The 13485-nt window shown below is 41.4% G+C and overlaps 1 protein-coding gene across 10 annotated transcripts in view; it reads left to right on the forward strand.

Moving 5' to 3' along the window:
- The window catches only part of Dus3 (Dihydrouridine synthase 3), a 243518-nt gene that overhangs the window by 201166 nt on the left and 28867 nt on the right, over positions 1–13485 (forward strand). For 7 of the 10 annotated variants that reach the window (XM_075869244.1, XM_075869491.1, XM_075869711.1 and 4 more), the window contains 2 exons: positions 4677–4805; positions 7305–7370. In XM_075869244.1, the coding sequence (XP_075725359.1) occupies positions 4677–4805; positions 7305–7370 (195 nt within the window). The remainder of the gene's footprint in view (positions 1–4676; positions 4806–7304; positions 7371–13485) is intronic. The other 3 variants (XM_075869350.1, XM_037430049.2, XM_075869444.1) reach the window with 1 other exon arrangement.

Below are 13485 nucleotides of genomic sequence, written 5' to 3' on the forward strand. Positions count from 1 at the left end.
AACCGTCCTTCTATCGCCCCACCGTTTCCATTGGCAATAAGACCTGCAGTAGAAAAACTTGCAATTTTCTTCAATGACTTGGCGGAAAGTGACCATGTCGAACACATCCCTCCCGGGCAGCAATGTCCAGTCACTTGTGACTGGTCTTTCAAAGACATCATAAAGGAAAATTGTCCAAGCGCACTTATTGAGCAACATTTCTTGGCCCTTGAACACAAATATCGTTCAACCGCGTTCTTCTCTGATGGCTCAAAATCTCAAACATCTGTATCTTGTGCAGCCTATGGACAAAAGTTCTCGGACACCAGAACCATGCATACACATACCAGCATTTTCACAGCGGAAGCCTATGGTATCCTGCTTATTATACAACACATTAAACAACACAAGATACAAAAGTCTATAGTGTACACAGATTCTTTAAGTGTTGTCAGGGCCCTGTCTTGTGGCAAGTACAGCAAGAACCCTACTTTCAACAAGCTCCTTAACGAAATTTATGCAGCCTACAGCTTAAAACTTTCTATTGTTATTTGCTGGGTTCCAGGTCATTCTGGAATTGCGGGCAATGAAATAGTGGACAAGAATGCACGAGAAGCCGCTGGTCGGCAAACCATAGATATAACCTCTGTTCCGGGTGTAGATCTAAAACCTGTTGTACGTAGAGGTCTACGCAACCACTGGCAAGCTGAATGGGACAGAGAAGTCGACAACAAACTCCACCTTGTAAAACCCCAGCTGAGAAAAGTTATCCCCCCAAAACTCAACAGATTCGCCGAAGTCACTCTAACACGGCTCAAAATAGGCCACACTTATGCCACACATAAACACCTTTTGACAGGCACTGATCCACCTACATGTATACGCTGTGGAGAGAGTCTAACCGTTGTGCATGTCCTCATACAATGTCCTGTGCTTCACCAAGCACGACTGACCCATTTCAGGGAGCTCTATCGATATCATATCCCACTTCATCCAGCGCTGTTTTTATCACTTGATGCAGTGGTTGACCTTAAGAGACTTCTTCATTATCTTGGGAAAGTGAAATTTTTAACAATGATATCATTCCATCCTAGGCACCAGGCTGCGCCTCAAGTGTGAGGTACCCCCTGGTGCATAAAAAGTATGTCTGAGCCTTCGCAGTTCTTGCTCAGGCAAGGACTTCAGCTGCGAGGGTCTTGGGCCTTGCAGACTAATTTATCAGCACAGACTTCAGCCAACAAAATGAAGGTTTTAGCAAAGCAACATTCCTTTTTTTAAACAAAGTGACATTCTTTTTAAATGTACTGCGTTTTAAATGGTTCGTAGATATTTGTTTTAATTTTAGTCATGTTTTAATCATTTGTTTTAATTTTTAAACTAATAACCGAAATGAAACAACACTTGCACTGGTGCTCTTTGGCCTTAGATGCCCTTGCGCCAATAAAACTTAACGTAATAATAATAAATGCGTGCATCAGGTGTGCATGATGCAGGATGCTTACTTCGTACCTGTCGCGTTGAGCTGTCACTCTTTCACACTTGAAAGATTATTGGTGTGCTCCCACTACCCGCGTACTTGCAAAATATTCAGAGCATCTAGAAGTATCGATAGCTCCACTGCTCGTCACCGTGGAAATTATGGTGAGTGGCAGGACGGCATACTCATTTGTTTTGGCTTCGGGCCACGTCAATTTGCAGCTACTGAGTCTCATGAAATGCTTTGCTTGAAATTGTCGCATCACCATCATCAATCATCATTATAGTTTTTACCTCACCACCCGCACAGCTCAGGCTAAGAGCTTGAGGTGCGGGTGAGAAAGAGAATGTGCTACGATTTCTGCCAGAAAAGACGCCACAGCCCCGTTTAGCCTTTCACTTCAATTTGTAATGTGGCGACGACGGCGGCACTGTCCTATCTCTCATTCACTACACCTGGCGTTGTTTATGTTGCTTTTCGAAACGAAAACTGACATGCGCATTCGTCGCTACAGGATTTGCAAAGCTTCATTTTTTATCATGTATAATTCTGCTACCTTACCAAGCATTTGTCCAAAAAGCAGGAGTTGGGCATGACGTCACAGTGACACAAATGATCTGCATCATTTTTTCCTAACATGCAGATTGTTTACCAAACTAAGAAAAAGACTTCTGGATGAACAACTTCGAAGAATGGGATTCAATTTATCACTTGTGATGGTGCATACAGAGCTGCTGGGCAGCTAGCTGGTTGTGTTTACGGTAATATGCTACATAACTAAGTTCGCCCTTTAATTGGTGGTCCTATCAACCCAACAAAGCACTAATTAAAAAAAGCTGCAAAGGGTAAACGTGGAGTTAATAGTTTTTAAAGGTTCATTAAAACGTTAAAGCTGAATTGAAATATCTGGCATACATTTCTTTTCTCACCAGCTCTATGGCAGCAGGAACATTTCGCAAGATCGTTGCACCTGCAGAGGTGGTGTCTCAGGCGGATTCAAGCATGTAGTGGCAGAACAGGACAAGGCAGAGAGAGCAGGTCCACTTACATCACTGCCTAATAAAGCAGGGACATGCCGAAGAACTGTAAACCGTCATTCCCGCAGGACACGACGTGTACCTGTTCGTACAATCGACTACGCAGCAGTTCATGAATTAGATACACTATGTGCTAGCAGACGTTGGGATAGCGCATGCCAGTCAACTCTTCCGATTTTCCCTTAAAATGTACAAATTTCAACCGCGCTTAAGATTTTACGAATCTTGTCTGAAATTTTACGGAAAATATTTGATTTCCCATAAAAAAAAATAAAAGTAGTAAAATAGCGTGACCTCCACGATTGGCTATAGCGCATTGCCGTAGCTAGTCACAGAGGCGAGAAAAACGGCGTTATGCTATATTCCCCCACCAGGAGAGAACAGTATGTATTGATGTTATCATCACATACCTGCCAAGCTTTCCACATTGTCCGGGAGACTCCCGAATTTCGACTGTTTCTTTCTTTTGTACGGTTTCCATGAAAATCTCCCGGAAATTGAAATTTGTGTGCAAGATTTGGCCTCATTGACAAAAATGCAGGTCAGTTCATTCCAGGCTTTTTGCGACACCACGGCATTTTAATGTAAACGAATTTGAGAGGCGTTCATCTAAACGTATAGTCTCAGTGATGTGAAACAGCTGCAGATACGAATTCATGAAATTTTCCAGCCAAATTCATCGGTCAGTTGGGCCGAAATTCGAATGTTCCGAACACTTTTCTTAATCACGATGTAGGATGTGAACTTTAGTATTGAAACTGTTGAACGAAGGCTGATTAAGAGAAGCATGCTCGAAGCTTTGAAAGTACAGGTGCGACCAGCGCACGTACTGTCTTCTACAGTGCATGTGTTTTTCGTTGCCACAACCTCTGTGATCTAAACCAGGTTCATTGGACACGATCATGTGTGCCACCGATGTTACTGACAGAACTCTGAAAGTGTGCGCGCGTCCAACGGTCAACCAGTCATAGCATCGCTGCTTTCCGCAAACTCTTTGGACAAAACCGCGGCAGTTGCAGTCATAGATAGCACAAAATGACTTAGTATTGAAGGCACATAAATTGAAAACAAAACTACCGTTTGCTGCAACCGTCGCACACAATACTGCGGTCCCGGCGATGCGATAGTGATCTACGAACTCTGAGGGCACGTGGTTGACGCAGCGGTAGAGTAAAGGCAGTAAAAAGGTAAAAAAAAACTGGAAGCGCTTTCGCATTCCTGTCTTAAGAATGCTTGTGCATGCGCGCTTATCGTTCAGTGGGGAAATCGTGTGCCTTCCGCTTTCACTGGAACGATTGCGTTAGTTGTTGGGCCCACAAAAGTCATTTCGCTCGCAGTTTAGGAAAAGAGCGCGCTTTTCATACACAGTGAAGTATGATAATGATTGGTTAGTTTGCACTCATCTGTGCTTGTGATTACGTTTTGTGCGTCGTTTTTGTTTAAACAGCACGTTAAGTGTCGAACAGTTAATGTTGTTAGTTTGCTCTCATCCTATGTATGTTGTTTTTGTGCGTCATTACATTTTAAGTTGTTGCTATCGCATTCATTGCTTCACCCTTGCAGCGAAACTGTGACTTTCTTTGCTAGTTGTTTTGATGACGCGAAATTCGAGAAGCATTTTCGCTCCCCCTTTGAGACTCTCACCTTAGCAGGAAACCCTACCCTCATGTTTTCGGCTGCTCCAAGCCATTATGATACTGCACTGCCGATGCTTGCGCTTGCGTTTGGGTCCCCCCCTCTTGCTTATTGAGATGTTTTTTTTTTTGTTCTTTTGGTGCAAAAAAATGGGGTAAATAATTCAGTGTGTCGATTTGACATATGGTGGCAAAACATGATTATGCTTGTCGCTAAAGGCAAATTCATCGTAACTACAAATTGAAAAAAAGTCAGCAGCCCCCTCCACACCGCTCGGGGGTATTACGAATTTCTCTATTGCCAGTTTGGCAGGTATGGGAGAGCGTGTAATTCTGCTCAGGTTATCAATGACTGTCTGCTTTGGTAGCTGCACAGGGGTATGCCAGTCGCTGTGCACATAGTGTGTAAGCTCGATGCGTATTAATTAGTAGGATAGAAGAGGATGGTCACGTTTGAATGACACAACTCAGGGTTGCAGTTCTAATGAGAGTGCATATGGCTAGCTGAGCACAAGTGCCTGCCATGATAGTTGGTCACCACTGTTGCAGATACATTCCTGTGGGCCTCCTTGAAGTTCTCCCGCAGAAGATCAATGAGAGGCCACCGCCATACCGTGGCCGTGATGATCTGGAGACTCTCTTCGCCAGCCCATCATGTGCAGATTGGCTGAAAATCAGGTGAGTTGCTCGTGCAACTGCTGGCTTTGTGTTCATGCAGGGTGCTTTTACATTCCTATATAAACCCTTGAAATTGAAAAGTATGTTTTCTAGGCAACCTTCAAATTATTATTTTTTTCGTAAGCCCTTGAATATCAAGTGCAGTACGTAGTGAGAAAAGTTAAAAAATTATCTTACCAGCGTTCTGTGGTGAATCGACACGGATCCGGCATACTGCCAATTTTTCTATCAGTGATTCGAATGAACATAGATGTACTTTTTTTTTTCATTTATTTTACCCTCAATCGCACATAGCTTTACAGAGGGGAGTGGGGTACAAGAAAATAATAAACTATGAACAAGAGAAACATAGTGACATCAAAATGGTAAAGATTACAAGACATGTAAATTTGATGTTAGGCAATACACTGGATGTATGTGTAAGTACCATCAGAAACATAGGGGGAACAGAATACAATAATATAAATGTACAATATACACTTCACGCGTCATCACGTAAGTACTCCTGTATTGTGGAAGAAAACAAGTCATGGTTTGAAATGGAAACGATGTCCGAGGGAAGGTGGTTTCAGTCGTTGGATGTGCGTGGGACGAAGGAATGATGAAAAGTGTTAGTGCGGCAGCTAATGACGTGTACCTTATGTTGATGATCTAAACGAGCTGAGTAATAGGCAGGAGTGGTAATGAACTGAGCTTTCAAAAGTGGATGATTGAATATCTTGTGAAAAAGTATGAGACGAGATGCTTTGCGACGTGATTCAAGTGACTGTAGTGAAAGGCTGTGTTTCATTGACGTAACACTGCTAGTGCGATGGTAGTTAGATAGAATGAAGCGTGCTGCGTTATTCTGTACCATTTGAAGCGAGTGAGTCAAGTTCAGTTGAAAAGGATCCCAAATGGAGCATGCATATTCAAGTTTTGGACGAACTAGTGTTTTATACATGGTTAGTTTCACGGCTTGAGGGGCACGGCTAAAGTTGCGTCGTAGGTACCCTAGCATACGGTTGCTATTGTTAATAACATAGGTAATATGATGTTTCCAGTTCAAGTCAGATGTTATATGAATCCCCAAGTATTTATACGAAGTTACAGACTCTAGATCTGATCAATGTCATTTAAGATGTAGTTAGCAGGGGGTCCGGTAGTTCGTGAGATACGTAAAACTTTACATTTGTTAGTGTTGAGGTCCATGTGCCAAGTTCTACACCAGCTGGCAATATTATTAATGTCACTTTGCAAAGAACTAGTGCCAGAGTTAGATGAAATTTCTCGGTAAACAACGCAGTCATCGGCGAAAAGGTGAATCGAAGAAGTTACAACATCGGGTAAATCATTAATATAAATAAGGAATAGTAAAGGGCCCAACACAGAACCCTGGGGCACACCAGAAGTAACGGGAGAAGAGGGCGAGCTGTGGTTGTTAGCAACAACGAATTGTGAGCGATTAATTAAGAAAAACTCGATCCAAGCAAGAACGCTGCCATCACTATCACGGTTGAAGATTATGATATAGCTTCATGTAAATTATTATGAGGGAACTGAGACATGGGTAGTATGTTGCTCTGTTTGTGTTGCATAAAAGCACATTAAAGCAAATTTGTCATTATGGAAGGTAAGTGAGGCTCTTGCTTTATGTTTTGATAGACACACCTGCCTCATTTGTCTTCTACGACATCTGTTTGACTTCTGGGTGATTCCACGAGAGATCAACACGGGCTTGAAAGTTGGCTTGTTAGATTTGATTGTTTATTTTATATTTCGTGCACATACCACCCAGTAGCCCGAAAGTAAACTTCGTTCTTTTACTAACTGCATAATATAGGAAGAAAAATATCGCACTTCATTTTTACGAAGGGACCAATTTTGTTCCTTGTCATTCTTGAAAGTTAACAACAGTATAAAAGCACGAGTATTAACGTTACGAAACTTATTTTTTGAAAATAAATGTACGCGTAATGAACAGTGAAGCAGCATTGTTTGCAGTCTGTGTGCAGAAGCAAATTGTTCATAAAAATGTCCGAACAGGTGATATTTTCAAAAGGCTGCTATATTTGAATTTTTTTTTCCTCCTAAGCTAAACCAGCGAGTGTTTCATTACTTGGTTACCTATTACAATGTGGTGTTTACAGGATTTCCAGTCAATACTGTAGCTGTACCTTAAACACATATTTTTATCATCATCATCATCATCAGCCTGACTACGTCCACTGCAGGACAAAGGCCTCTCCCATGTTCTGCCAGTTAACTCGGTCCTGTGCTTGCTGCTGCCAATTTATACCCGCAAACTTCTCAATCTCATCTGCCCACCTAACCTTCTGTGTCCTCCTAACCCGCTTGCCTTCTCTGGAAATCCAGTTAGTTACCCTTAATGACCAGCGGTTATTCTGGCTACGCGCTACATGCCCTGCCCATGTCCCTTTCTTCTCCTTGATTTCAACTATGATATCTTTAACCCCCGTTTGTTCCCTGATCTACTCTGCTCTCTTCTTGTCTCTTTAGGTTACACCTGCCATTTTTCTTTCCATCGCTCGCTGCGTCGTCCTCAATTCAAGCTGAACCCTCTTTGTAAGTCTCCAGGTCTCTGCTCCATAGCTAAGTACCGGCAAGATACAGCTGTTATATACCTTCCTCTTGAGGGATAGTGGCAATCTACCTGTCATAATTTGAGAGTGCTTGCCAAATGTGCTCCACCCCATTCTTATTCTTCTAGTTACTTCAATCTCGTGGTTCGGCTCTGCGGTTATTACCTGCCCTAAGTAGACATAGTCTTTTATAACTTGAAGTGCACTATTACCTATCTCGAAGCGCTGCTCTCTTCCGAGGTTGCTGTACATTACTTTCGTTTTCTGCAGATTAATTTTAAGACCCACCTTTCTGTTCTCCTTGTCTAACTCCGTAATCATGAGTTGCAATTTGTCCCCTGAGTTACTCAGCAATGCAATGTCATCGGCGAAGCGCAGGTTACTAAGGTACTCTCCATTAACTCTTATCATCCCTAACTGCTCCCATTCTAGGCTTCTGAAAACGTTCTGTAAGCACGCGGTAAATAGCATTGGGGAGATTGTGTCTTCCTGCCTTACACCATTCTTGATTGGTATTCTGTTGCTTTCCTTATGAAGCACTATGGTAGCAGTTGATCCCCTGTAGATTTCTTCCAGGATGTTTATATATACTTCATCGATGCCCTGATTCCGCAGGTGTCTGCATGACGGCTGATATTTCTACTAGGTATTGGCGGCGATGGTATAGTGGTTAGAGCATCCACCTCACATATTTTTATAAACGGCCTCAAACTTTCAATTTTGTTGACAGTAAACTATTGAAAAATCAATATTTAAAAATACCTCGTCTTCGCTTTTTCTTAAAATCCCACAAAAAGACCCTTGATGGTTACAGAAAAACAATATCAAAAAACATGTTTCATTATTTTATGTGCAGTGACAATATTACAGGTAGAAGTTCCAGCTTTTCAAGGATGCACTTGGGCGATAAACACATGAAAAATTGAACTAAAAAAAAAGTGGGCATGAGCTTCTGAGTCATTTCAATGGGATCGTACTTACAGAGAAAAAGCATATTTGGTAAACTGGAATGACCGTTTTAAGCACGTCCTTTTAAAATACCTGAATTCGCCCTTTAAAGCCGATGCTTGAGACTTAACTTATTGGCACCTCAATTACCGACGCTCTTGCATGAGGCAGCTATTACAGTCATCTGTTTCTAACGTTTTTCGTTCGGTACACAAATGGGAATAGGCTCGCAATAAGAACAACGGAAGCCTAACGAGTATTGAAATTTAGTAACGCTGCTGCCGCATCCTTAACCAGAACACGGTTTAGCATTTTAATGTCGTTTGCTCTACAATTTACTGTGCACGGTTTGACATCGTTTGCTTTACAATTTAATGTGTGCCCCCTCTTGGAGACAATATGTCATAGGGTTTCAACTATAGAAAATGGTAAGAAACCTGTAATTTTAACGAAACATAGTTTAGTAAAGCCAAGCAAAGCACGAAACCTCACTCTGCCACTTAAGAGCGGCAAGCACGGAAGTGCTTAAGCTGGCGTCTTAAATGGTGGCGAAGATGGCCATATGACAGAAGAATGTCATAATGCTCTATGCAAATGCAGGTTACCTAGAAACCATTCGTTATCTTAAAATTGTTTTAGTGCATATTGCTGCCACGTGTCGCAGGCCTATGTTTCGGTGCGTTTGGTTAATCTTACCTAACGATACAAATCATGGTCGTGTTTTGTTAGCGAAAAGAACTGCTGTAACTCATCTGGAAAAAATGCAGCATTTTGATTGCACCATGGCTTCTGTCCAACGCATTCCTCAACATAAGAGGGATTAGTGGAGGAGGTCAGTCTCCAAGTGTTCATGTTCTTTCGTCCATGGTCCTAGGCTAGTGTTGGAGCACTTTAATTCACCACATTGTCTGCAGATATGCGAGGATTGCCTCAGGGTGTGTCACTTTGTATTGGATGAAGCTCAGCAAAGTGCACCAGAAATGTGTTTTTGTAGAAATTTATTCCTCACAGTGCTAAATCTTCTTCTCTTCTGTAAGTATGGTCCTGTTCAATTGACTCAGAAGCTCAGGCCCACTTTATTTAACCCAATTTCTTGTGTGTTTATCGCCTTAGTGCATCCTCGAAAAGTTGGAACTTCTACTCATAATGTTGCCGCTGGCAAATAAAATATAGCAACATGTTTTTTAAAATTCTTTTTCCATGATGCGCAGGGGTCTTTTTGGGGGAATTCAAGAAAAATCGAAGATAGGGTTTTTTAATTGATGATTTTTCAATAGGGTTCACTGCCGACAAAATTGGAAGTTTGAGGCCATTTATAAAAATATGTTTGAGGTACAGCTAGGGTATTGACGAGCCATATTGTAAACATTACATTGTAATAGGTCACCAAGTTATGAAACACTAGCTGGTTCAGCTTAGGGGGAAAGAAACCTGATATATTGCAACTTTTCAAAAATGTTACCTGTTCAGACACTTTTCAAAAACAGTTTGCTTCAGGCCACAGGCTTGAAATAATGCGGCTTCCCTTTTCATTATGCGTACATTTATTTAGCTCACCTGTGACTATTTGATTGACTTAACTATTTCTTTAGACCTGACGCAAACTGTTTCTTCTGCAACCCGCGAAAATGCAATTCTTGATCTTGTTTTTATTAATGAACATATTAAAAAATATGGCTATCATTGTGAGATTGTCGAAGGCCTGTCGGATCACAAGGGTGTTGTAGTTGATTTTAACTTAACGACTGTACCTAACTTTCCTTTACACCAGACTGTTGTGAACTACGAGCATGCTGATGATAACTCCATAATCGGGATACTTGCATCCTCTTTTGATGAGTTTTTGAACAGTGCCAGCCATTACCATGTCGATGTACTAGTGAACCACCTTAATGGAATTGTTGGCCGATGTATTGCTAATTACATTCCAACAAAGTGTATAAAACGCAATCCCAAGCATCCTTGGTACACTCGCGACATTATACATCTGATTCGCCGTATCAGGCGTCTTCGTAAACATTCCAAATCTGGCAATCCAATAAAATAATCTGTTACCTAAACTGAAAAGTAGTTTAAAATCTGCTATGTCAAGTGCGAAAAGCTTCTATTTTAATAATACTTTGTCGTCGTTCATGAAAGACAAGCCGTCAAAGTTTTGGAAAGCCATCAATCCTCCAAGTCAGAGCTGTACCTGTCCTTCCTCATTTCTTACTTCCGATAAACCATACTCTGACAATCTTAGCATTTCTGAAGCATTTAATCACTATTTTAAATCAGTGTTCACACGTGATGATGGGCGTAGTCCCACATTTTTTACTAACTCATCTCCACAACCTTTCCCAAGCATGCTAATTACTACTGCGGGCATTCGTAACCTTGTACTCAAAATTGATACAACGAAAAGCGCTGGGCCAGACGGTATACCTAATATGTTTTCGAAACGTTATTCTGAATGGATCTCTCGGTATTTATCAGTCATTTTTTCAAAGTCTGTTGAGTCATCTACTGTCCCGTTACTCTGGAAGTGCGCCAAGGTCGTTCCCATACATAAGGATGGCGATAAACAGGTGGTGTGCAACTATAGGCCAATTTCATTAATATCAACGTCCTGTAAATTACTGGAACACATCGTCTATAAATATATCATCGAGTACTTGTCTGAACAGAATATTCTCTCACATGCTCAACATGGCTTTCGTCCTGGCTTTTCGACGGTGACACAATTATTAGAATTCTCCCACGATATTGCATCCACACTTAATGCCAAAGGACAGCTTGATGCCATCTTCATTGACTATAGGAAAGCCTTTGATACAGTATGCCATAATAAGCTTCTCATTAAAATCAAGGAACTAATTCATGACACTAAACTTACAGACTGGATACAGGACTATCTGAGCTCAAGAACACAATTTGTTGCATTTAATCGTGCTCACTCATCTCAGGTCAGTGTCGCATCCGGTGTACCACAAGGATCGGTACTGGGTCCATTACTCTTCATCATCTATATAAACGACATCGTTAAAGTAACTGCAGGGACTTCTGTGAAATCGAGACTTTGTGCCGATGACTGTGTCATATATTCTGTTGTGACTAGCACTCAAGATCTGTTGCAGTTAAATAAAGTTTTCGACCGTTTTTGCAAGTGGAGTAAGACATAGCAGATGTCACTGAGCTTCAAAAAAACAGTCTCAATGACTTTGTCAAATAAAAAGCATCCGTTAAAGTTTTCATATTTTAGTTGTAACCACAAGCTCGAAAGTGTAGACACTTTCAAATATCTCGGTGTTACTTTCACCCCGGACTTGAAATGGCATGCCCACATTCTGAATATATCAAATAAGGCGTTAGAAAGCTGGGTTATCTAAAGAGAAACCTTCGAGATGCAACTAGGGAATATAAACTAGTAGCATACCGATCTCCAATAAGTCCTCTCCTAGAGTATGCGTCTGTCGTATGGGCACCGCATCATGCAAATGACATAAATATGCTTGATTCTATTTAGAAAAAAGCCATCAGATTTATATGTAAGTGTTATGATCGCCATTTTTCACCTACATTATATGCTAATGAATTACAGCTAAAAAGTTTGGCTCTCCGACGCACTTGTGACCATCTTGTCCTGTTGCATAAGATCGCTCATGGGAAAACATTTATTGATGCACCCATTACCTTCACTAACCCTTCTTCTCGAATCACAAGGAAAAGTCACCACCTTAACATAGCTCCTTTGAAGTCATCCATTGATTGCTTCAAGTTTCCTTTTTTTCCTCACACTATTGATACTTGGAATTGTCTCCCGGGCTCCCTGCGCGAGCTGTCAAACGATGAATTTGTTGAACAATTGCCAAACTTCACTGATCAGCTGTGTATACTTTCCTGATGTTCTACCCATTCAGTGTGTATACTTCAGTGTGTATACTCAATGTGTGTACTTTATTTGTCATTAAATATTTACAAATATTTATAAATACCATCGGCATCCATTCACATCCCGTAATGCAAAATTCGGTATATGCAAAACTAGTGAAACGGCCACGAGCACATCATGCAATGAGTGTGGCATGTATTCACATGACACGCATGTCATGTGACTAAGAAATTAATATAAATGCACAAGTACACAAGCGCCGCAGTAGGACATTTTCAAAATGATCGAGATGACATCAGACGGACCGCCTACAATTTATCACTAGTAATCAATCTGACTGCACTAAATAACTAAATAGAGAACTTTTCATGCGTCAAGAGACGCAATATAATGCAGCTTGTTCTCTTCTGTTTGATTCATGGAAAAAAGAACCGCCCCACGTTACTATGGAGAATGGCGCGAGTGCTTCAAAAATTAAATTTTTGCGTAGTTACACGAGACAGGTGGTGCTATCTAGCAGGGCGCAGTTGAAACAAAAGCATCCGCAATCTCGGAGCCAAAGGAGGGAAATTGATCAATGGCCATTTTTGCTGCTGTGTCTCCTTCTGCTTTCGGTCTGCTGGTACTAGGGCAATAAAGCCGGGCAGTGTTGTGCACGGCAACAGTGACGTGAGACGGACCGGTCGGTTCACTTCTTGAGACGGGTAATTTGAAGTGCGCTAACCTGATGCAGACCACTAATACGAGATTTTATTTCAAGATAAGCCCTTCCTTGGCACAAAAGTAACACTACAAGGTTTCTGGACCATCATTTCAACAATCAATGTCGACTTAATAGTTGACATTAGTGTCCCTTTCAGTGTTTGTTATTCAACCTTGATGTGCCCCTTTGTTGGTCTCTCGGTGGTGGGTGGCCACCATCGCTGCCAAAGTTTGAACACTTTTTATGAAAATATCATTCCCAAAAGCTTCATCTTTCCACAGTCAAAACAGACATTTCTTAAGTACCATGTAATTCACAGTTCGAATGGAAACAAAACAGTTGACCAATCTCACCATTTCTTGTGTCAAGAACTCTCATAGAAAATCGACCCAGGGTATAAAGTAACGAAGATGGGCAGCGGCGATCTCCTGGAAATTCGCAAAATGATCCAGTATGACAAGCTCTCGAAACTCGTAGCATTCGGCGATATCTGTATCAGTGTGCTCACACAGGTCAATGAATACAAGGCGCGGAGTAATATCTGATGATGACCTCCACAAAATACCTGAAAGTGAA

The sequence above is a fragment of the Rhipicephalus microplus genome, chromosome 1 (assembly GCF_043290135.1).
Source record: "Rhipicephalus microplus isolate Deutch F79 chromosome 1, USDA_Rmic, whole genome shotgun sequence".
In the NCBI taxonomy this organism is placed as follows: domain Eukaryota; kingdom Metazoa; phylum Arthropoda; class Arachnida; order Ixodida; family Ixodidae; genus Rhipicephalus; species Rhipicephalus microplus.